The sequence below is a fragment of the Siniperca chuatsi genome, linkage group LG3 (assembly GCF_020085105.1).
Source record: "Siniperca chuatsi isolate FFG_IHB_CAS linkage group LG3, ASM2008510v1, whole genome shotgun sequence".
Taxonomy (NCBI): Eukaryota; Metazoa; Chordata; class Actinopteri; order Centrarchiformes; family Sinipercidae; genus Siniperca; species Siniperca chuatsi.
In genome coordinates, this window is record NC_058044.1 from 34,441,493 (window position 1) to 34,463,918 (window position 22,426).

General features: G+C 42.8%; 1 protein-coding gene across 2 annotated transcripts; it reads left to right on the forward strand.

The window, feature by feature from the left end:
* Positions 1-350: 350 nt before the first annotated feature.
* galnt7 (UDP-N-acetyl-alpha-D-galactosamine: polypeptide N-acetylgalactosaminyltransferase 7) lies at positions 351-22,027 on the forward strand. Of its 2 annotated transcripts, none has more exons than XM_044185634.1 (15): positions 351-859; positions 9,217-9,328; positions 9,614-9,932; positions 11,668-11,834; positions 12,323-12,453; positions 12,685-12,764; positions 14,226-14,408; positions 15,450-15,567; positions 15,685-15,807; positions 16,254-16,369; positions 17,518-17,620; positions 17,758-17,856; positions 18,576-18,704; positions 18,793-18,823; positions 20,212-22,027. In XM_044185634.1, exons 1-15 carry the CDS (start codon positions 737-739, stop codon positions 20,316-20,318), a joined length of 1,941 nt encoding a protein of 646 aa, XP_044041569.1. In that variant the 5' UTR covers positions 351-736; the 3' UTR covers positions 20,319-22,027. The 2 variants fall into 2 exon arrangements, with proteins under 2 accessions (XP_044041569.1, XP_044041577.1); XM_044185642.1 differs by lacking the exon at positions 14,226-14,408 and adding an exon at positions 13,784-13,966 and having other exon boundaries at positions 385-859.
* The last annotated feature ends 399 nt before the right edge of the window (positions 22,028-22,426 follow it).

Genomic DNA, 22,426 nt, shown 5'->3' on the forward strand with positions numbered 1-22,426 from the left:
GGTGAAGGGCAGGTCAGGTCAGTAGCAGTGAAGGGCAGAGAGCAGCTGTGGTGAAGGGCAGGTCAGTGGCAGCTCAGGCTGCCACCAGAAGTGCAACTACTAGCTGCTGCCACTATTTGAGCCAGCCCTTGCTGCAACAGTTGCTAAATCTAGTGACAAAGTCGCCAAGTTGGCAAAACTGTCCGTAAGTCCATGAGTGACCTCTGTTGCACACTAGGTCATGTCAAAATGAAAGGATATAATTTGAATATTTAAAATTTAAATAAAAATCTGACTGAAACTGAAAATACTACAGAAAAATGAATATATCAGGCAACATTTCTGCTTGTTTGGCGCCACAGCGCCCAGAGGTGAGCTATTTAATGGCGCTACAGGGTAGGCGTGTGTCTCTCAGCTGGGCAGAGCTACAATGCAGGAGGCTGCTACGCCGAATCAGAGGCAGCAGCAGGTCAGGGAGACAAACTATTAAGAAGCTCACAGGGATAAGAACCGGAAAGGAGCAGTTTCCACCAGCCTGGTGGATATAAAGTATCATTTTAGCGGAGTCGCGATCCTACCACTGCCTGTTGTCGAGTTAGTAACAGCCTTGTTCAAACTTGCACCATCAGCAGCTAACTAGTTAGGTTAGTTGTTAGCTGCCTGGCTAATCTGCCAGACGGTTTGCCCTTGCTGGGAGCAGTAGCAGCTAACCTAGCTTAGCTATTGGCAGCCTGGCTAACCGGGAAGCGCTTCCAAGATGAGGCTGAAAGTAGGATTTATTCTACGGAGTTTGCTTGTCATTGGGACGTTTCTTGGTTTGGTGGTGCTCTGGTCTTCTCTGTCGCCGAAACCCAACGATGAAAACCCTTTTGAAAAACGGGTGAGTTGACAACAGCAAACCAGTTCACCGTAACGCTACGTATCCAACAGAGGAAACCACACGTAACAGTTATCCGTGCTAGCAGAACTCCAACCCGTCACACGTCAAAATGAGTTACAAGTCTGTGGATGATTACTGATCGTAGTGGTCGTAGTCGCAGGTTTGCGTGTGTATTCAAGAGTAAAAAGCATCACTCCTAATATAACATGAGAACCCACTCATTCAGCTGTTGGCTAGCCTTACTACCTTGGTTGTCATGGAGATTACTTCTAGCTAGCAACTAACGCTAGCTGCCGTGATACTTATGTAGTGAGTAGACACATTTGGTACAGTTTTTAATACTGGTACCTCTATTCACATGTTACTGTTAACATTACGTTCCTGAATCACACACGTTCATTCCCGGATACATATCCGCATATGTCACCAGGTTGGTGTCATGCGTCGCTAAGGCGGAACTGTGTTGAAAGTTTGACAGCAGTTCAGTCATGTCTTTGCTAAAAGACCTGGTATTACGACCACAAAGTGTCCGGAATACTGTGTGTTTGGCTTTGGCACTTGCCATTGCCGTACAGTGAGGACGTCACGTCAAACTTGGCAGCTTGACCATGAAGATAACTTTATGAAGGCGATTGTTTAAATGATCAGTTCAAGTAATACAAACAGTGATATAGCTTTCTTGTAATCACATTATTTAGCCTCTTGTTTTTGCCTCTGAAATTGTCACAACTGACACAAAATGAGTGAAGAACATGCACTGGGCTGGATAGAGTTGACATTATTGGGGTTTTCACAGTTTAAAAAATGGGTTGGTGTTTCTGGGATGAAAAGAAGTTATGCCTGTTATAAAATGTCAAGATTTTTTCCGTGAGTAATTAAGAGCTACAGGATGCACCAACCTCATAACTTTTGCTAACATACCCCACAGTCAGGAAAAATTGTCACTTTTAAGTAAAATACTTTTTAATAAAGTAGATTGAAATCTCTATCCAATCTATCTACTGGTACAATTGTGCAAGACAGTTAAAGTGTGCCAACTAGCTGCCCCTGTGTTCTCCACATAATACATTCTGAAATGAATAATATCATCTCATTTAGATAAGATAAATGAAATCAAATTTGTAAATTAAAGATCATTTACAAAAATATTAGTTTATCCAATGAGTATTTTAAATACTTTTTAAGCACATATATGTGTTGATTTTTCCCATACCCAGCATTAATTTAACTCATTGGTCCTCTGATAATTGATGTTCCATCTGGATATACACCTTCTGTTGTGTGGAACGCTGGGTATTTGTGTGTGCAGACCTCTATTCCTGTTACTTAATTTCATCAGCTCTGACTGCAGTTTGAGTTCTGTGGGTATAATTTAAGAAGTTCAACCACATCAGTACTAAAAGAAAACATGAATGGGGCCAGAGCAGGTGACATTGAATCCTATTTAAAACTGCTGGCCAAAGATAAACATAAATACAGTAAGATTGTTATCAAAATCAGCTGTATTGGCCAGGTATGTGTACACATTCAAGGAATTTGACTGGTTTTTCTTGCTCTCTATGTACGTACACAGAAATAGACATACATATGGCTAAAAACGAGGACAACAAGCTCAATAAGGTGTATGTATGTATGTATGTATGTATGTGTATATAAAAATCATTTTTAGTACAAAAAACAACTGTAAGACAATTAGTGCAATGGTGCTGAAATTAATCTGATTAATGTAACATGTGCTTTATATACATGAGGTAGGTGGATATGACAGTATGTACTGTGTGTGTAGAGTTAAAGTGATAACATTTACATGAAACAATGAAATAATTTACAGGTACAGTGGATGTTTTTGTCACAAGGTTAATGCACAGGGATTGTTCCTGACACTATGTGACAGGTGTAAACTGTTCATCAGACTGATGGCCTGTGGGTAGAAACTGTTCTTGTGTCTGGTTGTTTTGGCATATGGTGCTCTGTAGCGCCTACCAGAGGGGAGAAGTTGGAACAGGTTGTGACCAGGGTGTGATGGGTCTGCAGTGATGTTTTTTGACTCTGGACAAATATAAGTTCTTATCCACGTCGGCGGTAACGACTCCCGATTACGGCAATCGGAGGTCACTAAAGTAAATGTTGAGTCGGTGTGTACATATGCAAAGACCATGTCAGACTGATTAGGAGAGATGGCATTTATACCACTTTGGATGGAGCAGCTCTCCCATCCAGAAATCTGGCCGAGTTTATTAGTGGACCAAAAACCATGACAACTCAGAGTTGGACCAGGAGGCAGAGTTGCAGTCCTACATGCTTCTCTGCGCTTCCAGAGCAGTTACCCACCCAAAACTCCTTAGTGAAGGTGTCTGTCCCCCGACCACTTAAATTAATAAAACCAAAAGTTAACAGAAGAGGAATTATACATAAAAACCTAAACAAAATTACTACAGCTGAAATAGCACAACAAAATAGGAGAATTAAGTGTGGGCTCTGGACTTTGTTAGCCTAATTGAATCCATTCTGCCCAGTCATATTAATTCTCACATTCCTCGAGGCACCGGCTGAGGAGGTGGAGTTGCAGCCATCTTCGACTCAAGCTTATTAATCAACCCTAAACCTAAAGGAAATATGACTATAATATGAAATATAACTAATTCGAAAGCCTTGTTTTTAGTCTTTCACACCCAACCGGGAAAACATGACAGCCAATTCTATTTGTTATAGTGTACCGCGCTCCTGGTCCTTATTCTGAATTTTTAATTTATTTTTTTTATTAAGTTTATTCCTTTAAAACAGATTTGTGATTTCAGTTATTTCAATATTCATGTGGACGTTGAAAATGCTAGCCTTAGCACTATGTTTATCTCATTATTAGATTCGATTGGCTTTTGTCAGAGTGTACATGAAGCCACTCACTGTTTTTAACCACACCCTCGACCTTGTTCTGGTATATGGCATTGAAATTGAACATTTAATAGTCTTTCCACAGAATCCTTCTTTATTGGACCATTATTTAAAAACTTTTGAACTGCTATTACTGGACTACACACCATTAGGCAAAAACTCCTACTCTAGATGTCTATCTGACAGTGCTGTGGCTAAATTCAAGGAAGCGATCCCATCTGCATTTAATTCAATGCTATGTCTCGATATACATAGGAATCCTATGCTAATTTCAGCCCCTCCCAAATTGACCATCTTGTTGCACTGCAAACGACACTCGATTCTTTCGCGCCTCTAAAAAAAGAAGATAATAAAAAAAGATTAGCTCCATAGTATAACCCCCAAACCCGCAAATTAAAGCAAACATCCCAAAAAATTTAAAGGAAATGGCGTTCCAACAACCTGGAAGAATCTCGTTTAGTCTGGCAAGATAGTTTTAAAACATATAGGAAAGCCCTCCGTAATGCCAGAGCAGCTTACTACTCATCATTAATAGAGGAAAATAAAAACAACCCCAGGTTTCTTTTCAGCACTTGAAGCCAGGCTGACAGAGAGTCACAGCTCTATTGAGCCATGTATTCCTATAGCCCTCTGTAGTAACGACTTCATGAGCTTCTTTAATGATAACATTTTAACAATTAGAGAAAAAATTCATCACGTCCTGCCCTCAACCAGTACCGATTCATCTTCAAACACAGGAACCTTAGAAACAACTGTAAAACCTAATATATATTTAGACTGCGTTGCTCCTATCGACCTTCTTCAGCTAACTAAAACGATTTCTTGATCTAAAGCCATCAACCTGTCTCTTAGACCCCATTCCAACTAGGCTGCTTAAAGAAGGAGCATTGGTTAGCATTGCTTTACTAGATATGATCAAGCTGTCTTTATTAACAGGCTATGTACCACATTCTTTTAAAGTCGCTGTAATTAAACCTCCTCTTAAAAAGCCCACTCTTGATCCACAGGTTTTAGCCAACTATAAACCTATATCTAACCTTATCTTTCTCTCTAAGATCCTTGAGAAAGCAGTCGCCAATCAGTTGTGCGACTTTCTAAATAACAATAGTTTATTTGAGGATTTTCAGTCAGGATTTAGTGCATCATAGCACAGAGACAGCACTGGTGAAATTACAAATTACCTTCTAATTGCATCAGACAATGGACTTGTCGCTGTACTTGTCTTGTTAGATCTTAGTGCTGCATTCGACACCATTGACCATCATATCCTGTTACAGAGACTGGGACATTTGGAATTGGCATTAAAGGAGCTGCACTAAGCTGGTTTAAATCCTATCTATCAGATCGATCTCAGTTTGTACATGTTAACGGTGAGTCCTCCGTGCACGCCAAAGTTAGTCATGGAGTTCCACAAGGTTCTGTTCTTGGACAGATTCTATTCACCTTCTATATGCTTCCTTTAGGCAATATTATTAGGAAACACTCTATAACCTTTCATTGTTATGCGGATGATACCCAGTTATATCTATCGATCAAGTCAGATGAAACTAACCAGTTAGTTAAACTTCAAGCATGCCTTAGGGCCATAAAAACCTGGATGACCTGCAATTTCCTGATGTTAAACTCAGACAAAACTGAAAACTGAACTGTTATTGTACTTGGCCCCAAACCCCTCCGAGACGCATTATCTAAAGGTATAGTTTCTCTAGATGGCACTGCCCTGGCCTCCAGCACCGCCATAAGGAACCTCAGTTATCATCTTTTGATCAGGATTTGTCCTTTTAACTCCCACGTGAAACAAACTTCAAGGGCTACCTTCTTTCACCTACGTAACATTACAAAAATCAGGCACATCCTGTCTCAAAATGATGCCGAAAAACTAGTCCATGCATTTGTTACCTCTAGGCTGGATTATTGCAATCCCTTATCAGGCTACCCGAATAAGACCCTTAAGACTCTCCAGTTGATCCAGAATGCTGCGGCTCCCTGTAAAATCCAGAATAGAATTTAAAATCCTTCTCCTCACCTACAAAGCTCTTAATGGTCAGGCACCATCATATCTTGGCTCTTATCTTAACAAGCTCATAATACCTTATTACTAGTGATGTGTCATGTGCAAAAGATGTGGCTCTGAGAGCCAATGCTTTGTAGTGAATCAGAAGAGCCGGCTCGCATCGAGTGAGAGCCGGCTCCCAGTTTTTCCCAGAATAAATGCACAAAATTAGGCAATTATAAGGATTCTCATAAAAACACTGCACATGAAATGTTTTCAACACACAAACAATACATTTGCCTACAAAAAAATCCTAAATTAAGAGCCGTTCAGGAGTCGAAAGAGCCGGCTCTTCTTTGGGAGCTGAGCCAAAAGAGCTGGCTCTCTGAAAAGAGCCGAACTTCCCATCACTACTTATTACCTGTCTAGAACACTGCGCTCCCAAAATGCAGGGTTACTTGTGGTTCCTAGAGTCTCCAAAAGTAGAATGGTAGCCAGAACCTTCAGCTGTCAGGCTCATCTCCTGTGGAATCAGGTCCCAGTTTGGGTTCGGGAGGCAGACACCATCTCCACATTTGAGTAGGCTTAAGGCTTTCCTCTTTGATACAGCTTATAATTAAGGCTGGCTTGGGTGAGTCCTGAACCACTCCTTAATTATGCTGCTATAGGCCTAGACTGCCAGGACACTTCTCATGATGCACTTAGCTCCTCTCGCCTCCTCTCGCTCTCCATCTGTATACATTCTTATCCCATTACTGCATGTTACTAACTCAACATCTTCTCTCTCCCGTAGTTCTGTGCTTTCTCGTTTCTCTCCTCTCTCCTTCTGTTGCTTCCAGCAGGTATTTCTGCCTCCGGAGCTGCAGAGACTGGATCTGTGGTTGTGGGCCACCTGCTGCCCCCGTTTTCCTGCTTGACAACCACATTATTATTATTATTATTATTATTATTATTGTTATTATTATTGTTGTTGTTGTTGTTTCATTAATATTACCATTATATTATTATTTTAAAATCCTATGTGGAATTTGCATTGTGCTACTGTATTCTCTCTATATGCTTCTCTCAACTATCTCATATCCTTGACTCCAGTGCATCCACCATTAGGCTAGCTCTCCTCTCTCAACTTAGCAGTCACCACATTTTCCTGGCAAGGCAAAAAAAAAAAAACAAGAATCAAATAAACACCTAAATCTCTTGGAGGATTGAACACCCAAACTTCAATTATTATTCCTAGCAGCAATTACTATTATTTTACATCTCTTTGTGGAACTTGCTGCTGTATATCCTCTTTCCTCCTTCTCACTCACTCAGTCACAACCGAACCGAACCCAACACGGCAGCGGCGGATGGCCGACCACCCTGAGTCTGGTTCTGCTCGAGGTTTCTGCCTCTTAAAGAACGTTTTTCCTTGCCCCTGTCTCCAAGTGCTTGCTCTTAGTGGGAATTGTTGGGTCTAAATAATATTATAAAGAGTATGGTCTAGACCTGCTCTATAGGACAATAAGTGCAATGAGATAACTTTTGTTATGAATTGGCGCTATATAAATAAAATTTAATAAAAGACAATGCATTAAGTGAGTATATTATGTCAGTTTTAGTTCTTTCAGGCTAGATATTGCCTTCCTGCAAATGACTTGATGTGGAGTAGTCAGAGGAATATTTTGTCTATTACAAGCTATCTCCTGTAATTTGCCCTGAAGAAACACTGCAGAGTAATGAGTTTAGTTAAGCAAGAGGCTTGTTAATGTTTGATCACAGCGTCCTCCTAAATATGAATACCCCTGAATATGACTTTAAAGGTCCAGTGTGTTACATTTAGGAGGCGCTGTTGACAGAAATTGAATATAATATATATAAGTATGTTTTCATTAGTGTATAATCACCTGAAAATAAGAATCGTTGTGTTACCTTAGAATCAGCCCTTTATATCTACAGAGGGAGCGGGTCCCCTTCCACGGAGGCCGCCATGTTACACCGCCATGTTTCTACAGTAGCCCAGAACGGACAAACCAGTCACTGGCTCTAGCTAGGGCCTTTTGCGTTTTTTTTGCAGGCCACAGTAGTTTCTCCTACACGCTTGGAACGGGAGGATAATCCAAGTGGTATTCAAATAGTTGCAGTCTGCAAAAATACGCTAGATGCCACTAAATCCTACACACTGAACCTTTAACACAACTTTATTGATAATATACAGAAAAAATGCTTCAGAAACTTGAAAGCCTCTCTGTCTTGTCAACCTCGTCTTCAACCAAGATCTGCAATAGGAGTTCTGTGTCTCCACTCCCGTCCCTCTTAGTGCAGCTTTAAGAATCAATTTAAAATTTCATAAAGGCATTTTTAGTGTATATGATTCTTACCATAAAAAGTATGCCACAAAATGGCTGTATGAAGGAAAAACGCCTTGTCTATAAATGTGCTCTATAGTCAGAGATATCAGGAACCTTTTCATAATCAACAGGAGCTCACAGTTAAGCGTGCATGCTGTCATCTCCACAGTCTTCTTTCAGCTGTGCAGTCGAAGTGTAGGGGAGCAACGAAAACCATTTGTACAAGTTGAGATTTTTGTTTCATTAGGCTTGGCTTGGATTATTAGGGCTGTGACTTTTATGGTCAATTTAAATTCAATCAATAGGTGCCTTTTTTATGTTTCTGTCTCATCAGTAATCAAGGGGTTAAGTATGACAGTTGCCTCTAAAGAACAATTTGATGCGTTATCGCCACCTGTAGATCACTGGAATAGTGTAAAACCACTGGCAGGAATGGGCATTGCATCACCCGTGTGCTCGTGCTCGTACAACCTTGTGTGCGTGCAGGAGAACAAACAAAATAGAGACTCATAAAAACATTGCTCCTTAGTGCTACTAGTGGTCAAAAGGTGAAGTCCCCCAAACTTTCCTCCTACCTCACTGAAGATTTTTTTGAAACTCTACACAGTTCATAGATGTGTTTAGTGGCCACTATAACAAAATCTTGGGGTGTGTCTTTAAAGCTGCTCCATTTTTGGTTACTAGATGTGAGGAAAAACATCAAAGCAGGACAGGTAGTGTGCAGTGTGTGTCGGACATTTTTGGAAGTTGGGTGAGACTGGTTCAGACTCCATACCGTAACTGTGCAAGTTTTAAAACTAAATAATGAGCAAACTGAGCCTTAAAGCTCTGTAGGTTTGCTTACCCTGACAAACCCACAGGGAATTACGTAGCCTGCACTTATCCCCCTCTGTTAGCGATTACTTGTGGCAGGCTCTGATCAGTTCTAATTAATCTTCCTAAATGATACACATAGCAATTTTGTGCTGAACCAAATGTGTTGTATCCTCCTGCTCACTGTCCATAGCCATATTAAGTCATATTTTTAAAATATGTCATTTTCATTAATTTCTTTGTCCCAGCATGTTCAACCACTGTACTATTCTCTGATGTAATAATAATGTGCATCTGTGTAATACCCTCTGTCGTATCCCTCCATACAGGATGACAGTTTGCTGCCCAAAGGAGACCCAGCAGATCAGTTTAAGCCTGTGGTGCCCTGGCCTCATGTGGAGGGGGTGGAGGTCGACCTCAACTCCATCAGACTCAAACATGGTGAGACACGCAGAGTTCCATTTTTAAACATCCCATAAACAAACTCAGCTCTGACATTCTCTAGAAAAAGACTCAAGCTTGTATTGACGGTGGCTAAAGCAGGTGCAGGTGTGCAGGTGACCTGTCATTTAACAGGTGCATATGTACAAGTTTTACCTTCAAGAAGTGGTTGCAAGGTATAGCATTTTCCTCTAGAAAGAGGGCAAAAGACGTAAGGTATAGTTGTATTAGCATTTGTGTGTTGTGGTTTTGTGTGATCTTTTGGTTTCTGGTTAACGTCTCCAGGAGGAGCCAACCATCCCCAGAACCCTGACCAGCAGCCCGACCAGATGCAGGTGATCCAGCAGCAGTATGTGACATTCAGACCTGACACACACGCCTACACCAGCCCTGTCCTGAAGAAAGGTATACTTGGAAACTTTGAACCCAAGGAACCTGAACCTCCAGGGGTCCCCGGCGGTCCTGGTGAAGGAGCCAAGCCTTTTGTCCTGGGTCCGGAGTACAAAGACGCCGTCCAGGCTTCCATCAAAGAGTTTGGCTTCAACATGGTGGCTAGTGACATGATCTCACTGGACAGAACCATCAGTGATATACGCCATGAAGAGTGAGTACTGCTGTTCATATGGACTACCAATCTGCCACCTTCTTTACTCATTGTGTCATTTGTTTTAGCCCTAGATTACTATTACAAGACCACTTGACCAATTTGCAACTTTATCCTAATATGGCATGTCTGTATTAATAGACCACTACACTTCACAGCATTCACTGTGTCTTGTAGGAACAGTTTAATCATCCCTCCCAAATAATGCAAGCACGGGCCAAGTTTTATCTATCAAATAAAAGCAAACATAATGCTAGGATAAATTATCACCCTGGGCTGTCTGCTTGATTAGTTTAAGTAAATGAGTACATCAAAGCAAGCTGGCCTCTATGAAATGGAGTGATTCGGTCAAAGTGAAGAGGAGGTATTCATTCATGCTTTTCCACATGTTTAAAGTAATACTCACACACACGTACACACCCTCCTGATTGTTTGTCTAATATATCCAGCCCAAACACCTGATGACTGACTTGTCTTTTAAGCAAGCACACACACACACACAGAGAAGGTGGTAGGGTGTGGCTCATACACACCCCACTGAACAAGCTGCATTTAACCGTTCTGACAGATGCAGATCACACAGGACGGTTGAGCCAGTCCTTTACATTACCACATCATGGGTGCACCATGTTTGGCGCCCCACCCAGTGTTTTCAGAAGCTCTAACATAAGCTGACAGCCCACACTTCAAATTAATCCACAGCAATATTTTTACTATTGCTTTTAAGGTAACCTCCAGCAATAATATCACAATCAGAAATACTTTATTGATCCCCAGGAGGAAACTCTTTGTTACAGCTGCTCACTGTCACGTCACACAGGAGAAGAATACATTCACATCCAGCCCAAAAGGACAGGAACACGTGAAAACCCCCACACCCTCCGTTACAAGACCACTGGTTTTAATTGGATTTTGTTACTTTAGATTTGTGGAGAAACATACTCCATACCCTCTACAGACAAACAGCAGTGGCAACAGCAGTGTACATGTTGTATTTTAGACAGTGAAATGCTAAGAATCCACAAGTGAATGAAACAAGTGTAATCTACAGGATAGATACCCATTCATTATCATTGTAGAGGAGGAGATGTGTATTTAAGTGTGGCTCCATATTTATGGCGCCTTACAAAATTGTGTGTGTGAGTTTTTCTGCCATTGTTATGTTTCATCTTATCACAGTGTGTTGAAATGAGTGTACTGACAGCTGAGTTTCATTGGGGGGGGGCCATTGAATCTACAGCGTGTCAGTCGTCTGTCACAGCCCCACATAATGTGTTCAGACCAGATAAAGCCAGGATTTACAACTCTGGAAAGTTATCACGGCAGCAACTATTTTATCTTTTGTCATGCCTGTCGCAAGGTAAACAGTAGAAATACGACGTTCATGCTACAACGTAACTTATCGGGAATGTGTGCTTACACGTATTTGCCCACTGAAGCGCCGTGCCTTTTTTTAAAGGTTTCCCATGCGGTGTTGTTAAATACTTTATAACACTGTGTAATGTTTTTGTAATCATAAGAATGTGATTGAATTCATATATCTAAACAATTTAGATTTGAACCTCTCATGAACTACTAGAAGCTCCCATATTGGCCTCAACGAGGTTCTGGTTATTTCTGCACAGTGATTGCTGCCATCTCTGTAATTTGCATTAGAGAGATGGCAGCACCATTTCTAATGGGACCTTGTAACATTTCTGAATGAATGTAACTGACGTGCTCTTCACCTCTCCAGGTGTAAGTACTGGCATTATGATGACAGACTGCTGACCTCCAGTGTGGTGATAGTCTTCCATAATGAAGGCTGGTCTACACTGATGAGAACCGTCCACAGTGTCATCAAGAGGACTCCCAGGAAATACCTGGCTGAGATCGTCATGATAGATGACTTCAGCAACAAAGGTGGGTTTATTTCCTCACATACAGTATAGGGGTTGGGAAACAAATGTCATGCCTTCAGCATGAACGCACCAACACAAGTCATATTTCAGAGGGCTCCCTAAGCGCCGGTGTCTGGCTGAATGCTGTAGCTGACCGCTCACCTCGGCCTCCATGGTGAAGTCACATTTTGTAGCAAGGTTATTAACTGATCGTGATGTTAATCGGCACGAGCCCTTCTGCTTGTTGGCACGGTGCAAAAGCACAAAGAGGGAAGGTCAGTATGGAAATGCATGAAATATCAAGTTAAATTCACACTTCATTGTTAACTACTGTTGTTGTCATTTCATAGTCGGACCAAATCTGTCCAGGGCTGCCGTTCATGTCTGGGCACGAGATTCATTGTTTCTCCCACTGTGATAAGATGAAGGTGTGTGATTGATTGATTTATTTTGTGTGTGTGTGTGTGTGTGTGTGTGTGTGCGTGCGTGCATGCACGTGCGTGCTTGCAGCCCATTTGAAGGAGCGTTTGGAGGAGTACATCAAGCAATGGAACGGTCTTGTAAAACTCTTCCGAAATGAGAAGAGAGAAGGCCTGATCCAGGCCAGGAGTATAGGAGCCAAGAAGGCCAGTAAAGGACAGGTATACTGTGATCTGTTGTTACTACTGTGTGAAGATTTCTCACTGGCTTTACCTTCAAATACTGTTAATATTACAAAATTGCAGATACAGGTTCTAACTTTGGGCCTTAAACTAGGTGTGAAACACTGTAATCACCAGTTAGTAGCATTGAGCAGACTGACAGCATCACATTCCCGATAAACAGAAAGGAGCACAGACATCCAGGTGTGTGTGTGTGTGTGTGTGTTCTAGGTGCTGATCTACCTGGATGCTCATTGTGAGGTTGGAATCAACTGGTATGCTCCTCTGGTTGCTCCTATTTCAAAAGACAGGTAACACACACACACACACACACACACCTACACCTACACCTACACCTACAAACCTTTTCAGCCGCGCACATGTGACGATAGCTGTCGATGTCTTTTGAGTTTCTGAAGGCTGGCCAGAGATGTTTACAGACTGGTTTATTAAATCAGAATTTGATGGTACAAATACAGGATTTATGCTACCATTTCATTATGCAGTTTATTAGTAAGCTAGTGTTGGTGCATGCACATAACATCAGTGCAGTGTTTCTTCCAAACTAAAGAGTCACTGTGCAGGTGTCCTTTCGGCCCCGGGCCGCTGAGAGAGCTTTGTGGGTTGCTTGTGTTTTCGATGTCGACATCTCCTTCAGTTGCTCCAGATGTTTCGCTCAGAGAAGGTTTCTGAGTTTATGTTCATTCTTATCACTGCATTAAATCTGCCTTCGCTTGCAGCTCTGAAACCTGAAACATCACACATTTGAGCCGGCGGAGCAAGACGTTCAAAGAAAAAGTCGCAGTGACTTTGGGCTTACCTGTTCAGCAACAGTGTTTTCGTACTCTGTGGCAGGGCTGACTGCCGCAGGATTCTGTACCATGCATACAGTATATTTATGCATAAGAAGGGTCTGGCCACTGGTGCAAATAAGCATCACCCTGTAAAGACACACACCAGAGATGGCTCCAATTTCTAATATCTATCAATACCACACATTTAGTACTATATCTGCTGATAGCAATTCAGTATATGTACGAACTGTATGTACTGTATACGTATCTTGCTGTGACATGACGTGCACCTCACTTTGCTGTGCGTTTACCATCTCCTGCGTGGCGTCTACAGCAGCCCCCCCGTGTGGGAGGCCTGGAGCTCTGCTCTCTGAGCGCCACTGCTCTGCTGTAAAACTCCCCTCTGCAACATCCTCAACAGGGCACGAAGGGAATTCAGCGTGTGTTGTTCAACTAATCATCACAGCCCAATACAGACACTAGGTTTTGTGTGTGTGTGTGTGTGTGTGTGTGTGTGTGTGTGTGTGTGTGTGTAGGACAGTGTGTACAGTACCACTGATAGACTATATAGATGGTAATGAGTACAGTATGGAGCCCCAGCAGGGTGGAGATGACGACGGCCTGGCTAGAGGAGCATGGGATTGGAGCCTGCTCTGGAAGAGAGTACCGCTTAGCCAGAGAGAGAAGGCCGACAGAAAGCATACCACCCAGCCCTACCGGTACACACACCGCAGCCAGCATGCTAACACTCATCCCTGTTCTGTTTGTGTCTCCATCTCCAATCCCTTCATCCCACCTGTCCTATCCTCCACTCTGTCTCGCTCTGTCTTGGTCTCCGACACCCCACCCCATGTCTTTGTGTTTTCACTGGCACTGCTGTCCGTATTTGCCTTTTCTTTGTTTTCTACATGTACACCACCCCTACACCTCTTCCCTCCCATGTATCTTGTATACATGGCCCCACCCCCACTCTGTCAGAACGGTGTGTACGGTGCCTCTGATCGACTCCGTCCATGGCCAGAGTTTCACCATCGATCCCCAGGGTGGAGGAGACCAGGACGGGTTCGCTAGAGGAGCCTGGGATTGGAGCATGCTCTGGAAGAGAATTCCTCTGGGAGACAGAGAAAAAAAACTCCGAAAAACTGTGACCGAGCCATATAGGTACAGAAAACCAATGCCTTGTGTCTACACAGAAGACAGACATCCCAACTAACCTGGACACATGCTAATGATATGTCTGACATTAAGACTATTAATAACTTACCTAACTTGTGAAGAAATGCTAAGGGATCAAAAATACAGAAAACCAACTCATCTCAGTAGAACTGCCTAAATGAACCTCAAACAGAAATATGAGGCCCAGGGTGTGTGGGTAGCAACAGCTGATAGTTAATACCAACTCTTCAGATATTTACATTTGGAAAACTTAATTATATCAAATCTATGACTGCGACTCTAACCCTTACTGCATATCACAACTAACCAACTAAAGCAAAGCTGTCTCACTGATGGGAGGAGCTTACTGCTGTCCTGTCCACTGACTGCCGCTGTGCTTCAATGTTTCTGCTGTTTCACCACGATGTGTTGTTTAATTCAGTGGGATTTACTCTCATACGTCTGTCCTTCTGATGTTTTTGGTCCAACTACAGTAATTAAGGCCAGTTTAGCAAATCCCTTCCTGTTTGTCTGTGAACCTACCTTTGCTTCTTAGCCCTGAACTACAGGCACTTGAAAGGGCTGTGACAGCATAACTGACTGGGTCCTAATCTAAAAGCCGTGGGACTGATGAGTTTGTGTTGGGACCTTTTGTGGGGTCTACAGGGGAGCCTCTGGTGTGAATCGGGTTCGAACTGGGGCACCATCACCCCCGCCTTCTCCCAGTCACTTTTTCATTCATCATGTCTTGCTGTCAGTCTTTTTTTCTCAGCTTTGCTTTCACTAACTTCTCATTTTGCTTAGACTTTGTCTCTGTCAGTGTGGTACTGTATGTGTTGTCATTGTTGTTATTAATGCAGTAACTGCTTGACTGTGCTTTGTTAAAGACAGAAATGAACTGTTTAATGTCTGAGTCTCAGACCAACCTGAACAGAATCGATGATGTGATTATTTAGATTTTCAGATACCTGGAAAACAGAGTAACCTTTAGTGTCAGGAGTCATGCTGTGTCTGTTTCTGGACGTGTGTCTGTCTTTCTGCCTGTAGGTCTCCAGCCATGGCGGGCGGTCTCTTTGCTATAGAGAGAGACTTCTTCTTTGAGCTGGGTCTGTATGATCCAGGACTGCAGATATGGGGAGGAGAGAATTTTGAAATATCATACAAGGTATACATGGAGTAGTCCAGTGTATACACACTGAGGCTGAATGGCCTGACACATGATTTAAAAAGGGTCTAGAGCAATATTCACCTTGGAGTTTTAACTTTGTGTGTGTTCCTGTAGATCTGGCAGTGTGGCGGCCAGCTGCTCTTTGTGCCGTGTTCTCGTGTCGGCCATATCTACAGACTTCAGGGGTGGCAGGGCAACCCTCCGCCTGCACATGTCGGATCGTCGCCCACTCTGAAGGTAGAATGGTTCACGCTCTCTGCGGAGAGTCACTAATCCTCTGTACACAGACAGAAATATGCCGCTGTGGAAGCATGGTTCTGTTTGTCTCGTTAATCGTGTGCGCACGTGCACAAGCATCATTGGCATTTTACAGATCTGTGTGTAGACTGTAATGCACACAATCAGTGAAACTGGTTATCAACCAAAACAAACAGTTTTATTATTCCATTCCATCGCTCACCTCACTGATAGAGAAGTAGGTCTGACGCCTGAGAGGTTTCATAAAGGCCCGTTCATGTGGGAAGTGGCACATGCATGGTGTTCGTGCGTACGCATCATTTATTGGTGCAGTTTTAGAGCCAGTGTAGCACTGACCAGTTGTAAAGTAACAGTTTGCATGTTGTCTGTTCTTCTCAACACTTGCTGTATATTATGAGGTGTGACCTACCAATTTGTGTGGACAGAACTATGTTCGTGTGGTGGAGGTATGGTGGGATGAATATAAGGACTACTTCTACGCCAGTCGTCCTGAAACTCTCACTCTAGCCTACGGAGACATCAGCGAGCTTAAACGCTTCAGGTATAACCTACATACAACAAAATACGCATACTTTGTATTTATTTTTAATAGATTACTTTTATTCTTTTGTCTCACTTGATCACACTTTTCCACATCTGAAATTCTCATTTGACCACCAGTTTCCCACCCGAAGGCCCCTGTACACTGTGATTTTTAGGCTGTCCCAGACGAAAGTTGACCATGGAGATCCCACTGTAAGAAAAGTCCAGACAGCCGGTTTAGAGCTTTGTCAGAATTTGGACACAGGCTGTTTTTGGTCGGCAGTGTAAAAAGTTAGCACCAAATCTTCAGTGTGTGACTGCTGCCACGACCCACGTCTACAAACCAACCAATCAGAAGATTGCATGAAATGACACAGAATAGACTGGTGAGCTAGCGTATAGCTACTGCTAAAAACATGTTTACCTCAAACTTACTTTTCCATGGCCTGAGGCTCCGCACTCTGCTCCCCTTGAGTGTTTTCAGTGAATACAAGTGTCCGCACTACGATCAAGGTTAGTTTGCTTTGCTACATTTTCAAAACAGGAGTGGCGAAGATGGATGGCACCTTGATGACGTCTCTGCTTGCATCTGTTTACACTGTAGCGCTACGATTCACAACCTGACATGCCTCAAAGTAGAAGTCGTAGTTTGACACCGCTAAGACTTTATTAGACCCATCTTGCCTACTGTGACATGGAATGAACTTGGAAAATTGTTATGCAGTGTATAGGCACCATATCAGGAAATGATCTATCTCTGCATTATAAGTACCGCAAGAGAAGACCGCTCACTTATTAATGATGTCTGCAGTGACGCTGAGTATCTAAACTTGAGCTCTTTAAAGCATTAGGATAGTCTCCGATCACCCAAACCGTCACTTTTGATGTTTCAGAAGAGACCTCGACACACATGCAGGGGAATTTATAGTTGCTTTAGTTTTCCTGCTCATATTTTATTCTGCCCTGCATTTCAAAAGATGTCTTTAGCCTTAAAGTCAACTTTAGACACACTAAAGATTTTTAACATTTGAAATAAGCTGAACATTCATGCAATTCTTTCTTTCTTTTTAGAATTGGTTAAGAAATGAATATATTATTAGCTCACAGTGAAACTGTAAGTTCACTGGTTGTAAATGAATTGTTTGTTTGTTGGCTGATCTTCGTCAGGGAGGAACATCGATGCAAGAGCTTCAAGTGGTTCATGGAGGAAATAGCCTATGACATTCCACTGCACTACCCTCTGCCTCCTAAAAATGTCGAATGGGGGGAGGTAGGCACACACACAGACACACACAGCATGTTCAGTTACTGTTTCTTTCATGGTTGTTAGACGCCTTGATTTAACCATTTCGTGTATTATCCTGTGCCATGAGATTGTGTTTGTGTATCCTGTCCATATGTACGTAGATTCGGGGATTTGAGACAAGTTACTGTATCGACAGTATGGGACACACAAATGGAGGCAATGTGGAAATAGGACCGTGCCACAGGATGGGGGGCAACCAGGTAAGAAAACACTGTCTCATGTAGCGTGGTGCTTCATCTCCTGTAGCTCTGTTCAGATCACCACAGTAATGTGCAGTAAACGTTTCAATACAAGGGAACTGTTCTAACAACCTGTCACAGTGTTATAAAGCACACTTCCACTTGCAAAAGAGAAAGGCAATGTATAGATTTCATTCTGGGCTGAGGGTGAATTCATGATGTGTAATATTTGAATGCAGAGATCATAGAAGCAGTATCGTTAGTAAAGAGAGTCCTTAGGTATCCAACCGAAATTTTGATCTCACTCTGCGGACGAAACCTCTGCAAACGAATGTGCTTCGATACGCATATCGATATTTATATTGACTGAATGAGGAGATGAACGGCATGTCTGACAGCTCCTCCAGGCTCGCCAGGAGGGGAGTAGACGGAGAAAAGCTGCCTCACTGAGGTGATGTTACCACAGTAACTGACCCAGCGTTAAAGTGAAATCTGTTTCTGGAACGTTAAACTCGGGGTTAACTGGCTCAGAGTTTTCACTAAAGCCGCTTTCTGGGACAGCCCCTGATGGGGTTTCAGAATGGAAAGAATGCAGAGATGTCCAGCTGTTTGTAGCCTGTGGTCAAGTTTTGCCAGATGCAGGTTTTAATGGCCTCAGGGCACCTAGTACTTTACACTGAACCAGATAACTAACCAATGGTCATAGCACAGACTACAGTAGTGTGTGTGTGTGTGTGTAGTTGTTCCGTATCAATGAAGCCAACCAGCTGATGCAGTACGACCAGTGCCTGACCAGAGGAGGTGATAATTCAGCTGTCATCGTCACACACTGTGATCAGAACCAGCACACTGAGTGGAAGTACTTCAAGGTGAGACACACACTTCTGATCAAAACAGGACAGGCTGAGAGTAGACGATGAACAAGAATTCAACCACTCTCTCTGTTTGTGTGTGCAGGATCTCCATCGGTTCACTCATGTGCCAACAGGTAAATATCTGCACTGTTTTTAACACAGACAACAGTTTTGATGGATTTTTCACACAGTGATTCGCTGACAGTCGTCATGTTACAGTGGAAGGAATATGAGGACGCCGTCATTTCAGTGAAGTTTTATCAAAATTCTACAGCAGCCTGCACTCACTCTAACATGATGAGCCTGCTGCCGGTGTGGTCTGCAGTACTCCGTCCGTTTGTACAGTTAGAGAACACGGACGTCCGATCAGACAGAGCCGGCAGCTCCGGCACGATTTCCATTCTGTGTGACATTCAGCTCTTTAAACTAGACACAGGTACACCCACGTCAGCCGAAATGTCAAATATTTGAGGACATTTAGTATTGTTTACTATTATGATTTCTATTTTTACATTCAAGTTCTACTTTTCTTTTCTCAAGTTTATTATATTTGTGTTGTTGTTGTTGTTTATAGCGGCTTTTGATTCTAATTTCATTACCAGAGTGGTGTACCGTTTGGTTTCTTGTTGTTTTTGGTTTTGACAAGTTTATTTCTCACCTGTAAAATTTCTGGCTCACTACATACTGTATCTTGGTGACAGCCATTTAATAACCGACTTTAAGGGATCCACATCAGAAATGTTTTTGTTAGAAAACAAGTATTGTTTATCTTGAAAAAACTAGTTAATTTCAGTATTGGTGTAAGCCTCAAAACTCCAGGCCCATATGGGCTCGAGTTGAAACACTAAATGAGGCTCGGCGCGACCTAAATGAACCTGCACGTTGTACAGTTCGAAACCACTAGTGCTTTATACGTAAACGACATTTTCAAATTGCTCTGCTTTATTGTTGCATGGCAGTGATGACAAAATGAAGCTGTCTGAAGCATTACGGCTGTCTGTAAGAAACGGGCTCATTACTCGAAGCTTCGTATGAAACCAGCACATAACCTGCACTTCAGTATTCGACATTAGATACAGTCTGCTGTGAAGTAGTGTGGTGCAAACTGGTGAACACTTCTGCTCCCCACACAGAGGGTCCCTGGTCCAGCCCCCGTTTCCTCCGCAGGAGCCATCGCTTCGTCTCTGTGTATATGCTAAATACAGTTCTTGTTGAATTTACAGAACAATTACTGTATCGTGATATAAAAAACCAAGCGAAGCGGTAAACGGCTTCAGGCGTCTCGCAGTGGTCACAGGGTCACGTGATTGTTTCCCTTTTTGAAGTATGACATGACATTGACGCCATGTTTCAGAGGGTGCTGCTGCTGTGGAATTTTGAAACAAGCCTTGGCGCTCTGCTTTCAGACATACATCACCCCCGCTGGATAAGCTTCACTTCAGGGATCCGTATGGGAGAAGTTGTAATGAAAGTGAAATATTCCTGTTCCTAATGGTAATGTTCATCTGTGCTGTCCTAACAGGGAAGTGTCTGGACCGCTCCGACCTGCTCCACAAAGTCTTCATATCAGACTGTGACACCAGTAAAACCACTCAGAAATGGGAGATGAACAACATCGTGGCTGTATGAAGACTGAGGACATACACGCCGATTAACACACATCAAGAAATACATCCATACTACACGTTTACAGAAATATCAAGCTGATACTGTCCGTTTAAAGAAAATAATGCTTTTGATATGAGCCAGTCCATGTCAGTGCACCTACAGCACGACGGAGTCCACATGGTCGAATTTAAAGATACTGAGTATCGATTAACTGCTTCAACCCACATCTGTCGGTATCAGCCAAAATATGCCTTTGGCAAAGTCGAGGCTGGTGCGATGTACAGACACAGACACTCCAGATGGCAGAAGAACTGGTTGGGAAGGAGGCTGAAGCTACGGGTCCTCAGAATGACCAGTTGGACGAACACTGAAGTGGCCTCTCAGGCCTTTTCTAAACCACTACATTTGATTTATGAAATGAATCGCATTAACTCCAACTACTGAACAGTCCTGCTTTAATTAGACCTTTTCAGTCAGTTGATTAGCTCACTTACCAAAGAGTCCTTTTTATTGGTGGAGGATTCAATCGCATCATCGGTGTGTTTAACCAGGTGAAGTGTTGCTACCAACACTGGCTGGCGTAACGCTTGCTTCTGTCTGGCTTTCAGGCTGGAAGAGTGCGTTAAAATAGGATGTCAAAAACAAAGCATTTATTGGACATATCGGAGAGAGAACACTCAGTGAGCCAGATCAGTTTAATAGACGAGGAGTGAATGGAAACGTTGTTGAAAGTTGTGAATCTGAAAGCGTGGTGTCACGCTGATGTTAAAGTCCCGGCTTGTTTTCTGTACCTAAACAATCAGCGCTTTTTTAGCATTTTTCTGCTCAGTCCTGATTGGTCATCCGCTTCTTAAAGAGCCATTAGGCCAAAATACATCCACCTTCCTCTGGGGCCAGACAAAAGGTGGAGGCGCTCTCAGATACCAGTGACATGTATGTAAAGCTCGCTTTCCTAAAAAGGACACTGACATATTGAATTACTTTAGTTTCTTCTTCATTTGCACTTTTAGAATCCCCACTTTGAGCGTGGAGCTAATACAGTAATCTAACAGCTAAATCTGGCGAATCAATAAGCAGGACTGTATGTGAACGATGCTCGTCCTCCTGGTTTCTCTAAACCAGCTCCAGGTCCGTTCCCGGAGTGCCATGTCTGAACCCATCCCTGCGAGAATATGCTTTCAAATGCACAATAGCATGACTTGTCCTCTTCTTAACTTTGATTGGTTGCCATTTACTTCTGTTGATTTTCCATTGGCTTGAATTAATTTTCCATGAACTTCTACAGACACTGATGCTTTAGAGGAACTTAAACGTTTAAGAACAGTGAACTGCCTGCCTTAGTGACAGTCTTGATGCGTAATTGAGGAGCTGACCAGCTGACTGTGACTTAGTAACTGCCGGTCTGAAAATGGAAAATCAGGGGAAACAAAACCCGCGGGGCTGTGGGGGTGGGGAATGTTGCTGGGGAGAAATACACAACTTATGGTGGGGGAAATGACAAATCTGACTGCTTTTTGTGTTAGTTTGTGGAAGGGGAAGAGGGTTTGGTGTATGGATGATCGTGTTTGCAATGTTTTGTACAATGTAAATAGATTTCTTTGTAAAGACGATCACGATGCATTTTGTGAAGGGCCTTGAATGATGTAAATATCTAACTTATAGCAGAGATTTAATATGGGCTGAACTGTGGGTGAATGAGCAAATAAAACACCAGATTTTTACTACCGTCACTGTTCTCTCTGTTGCTGTGACTTCAGGGATATCATCTCCTGCAGCTTGCCGTGGTGCTGGAGTGGGGGCACGCTGGGCACGCCTGGCAGTGCAGATAGTGTCTGAGATTTTGAGGTGTGAAAGCTGACAGAACTGCCTTACTTAGCTAACAGAGGAGAGCGTGTCTACGCTCGCCAGCGCCTGGTGAAAAAATCCTTCAATGTTGATGAAGAATACAGGCGATTTCATGGCGACGGATCAGTGGAGCACCTGTTTTTTTCCCCCACCAGCTTTCCGCCAAGTCCCGCCCCTACTCTGCCTCTGATTGGCTATCCCTAACCAACGGAAGAAATGAGTACTAGCCAATCAGAGGGAGTGGTGGTGGGTAAACAAAAGACGCGCGGTGACGTGGCGGCGAT

Coding starts and splice junctions, on each gene's coding strand:
- galnt7 (XM_044185634.1), top strand. CDS start 737: ATGAGGCTGAAAGTAGGATTTATTCTACGGAGTTTGCTTGTCATTGGG. Junction 16,370..17,517: donor AGCGAGCTTAAACGCTTCAG/GTATAACCTACA, acceptor GATCTTCGTCAG/GGAGGAACATCGATGCAAGA. Junction 17,857..18,575: donor ACAGGATGGGGGGCAACCAG/GTAAGAAAACAC, acceptor GTGTGTGTGTAG/TTGTTCCGTATCAATGAAGC.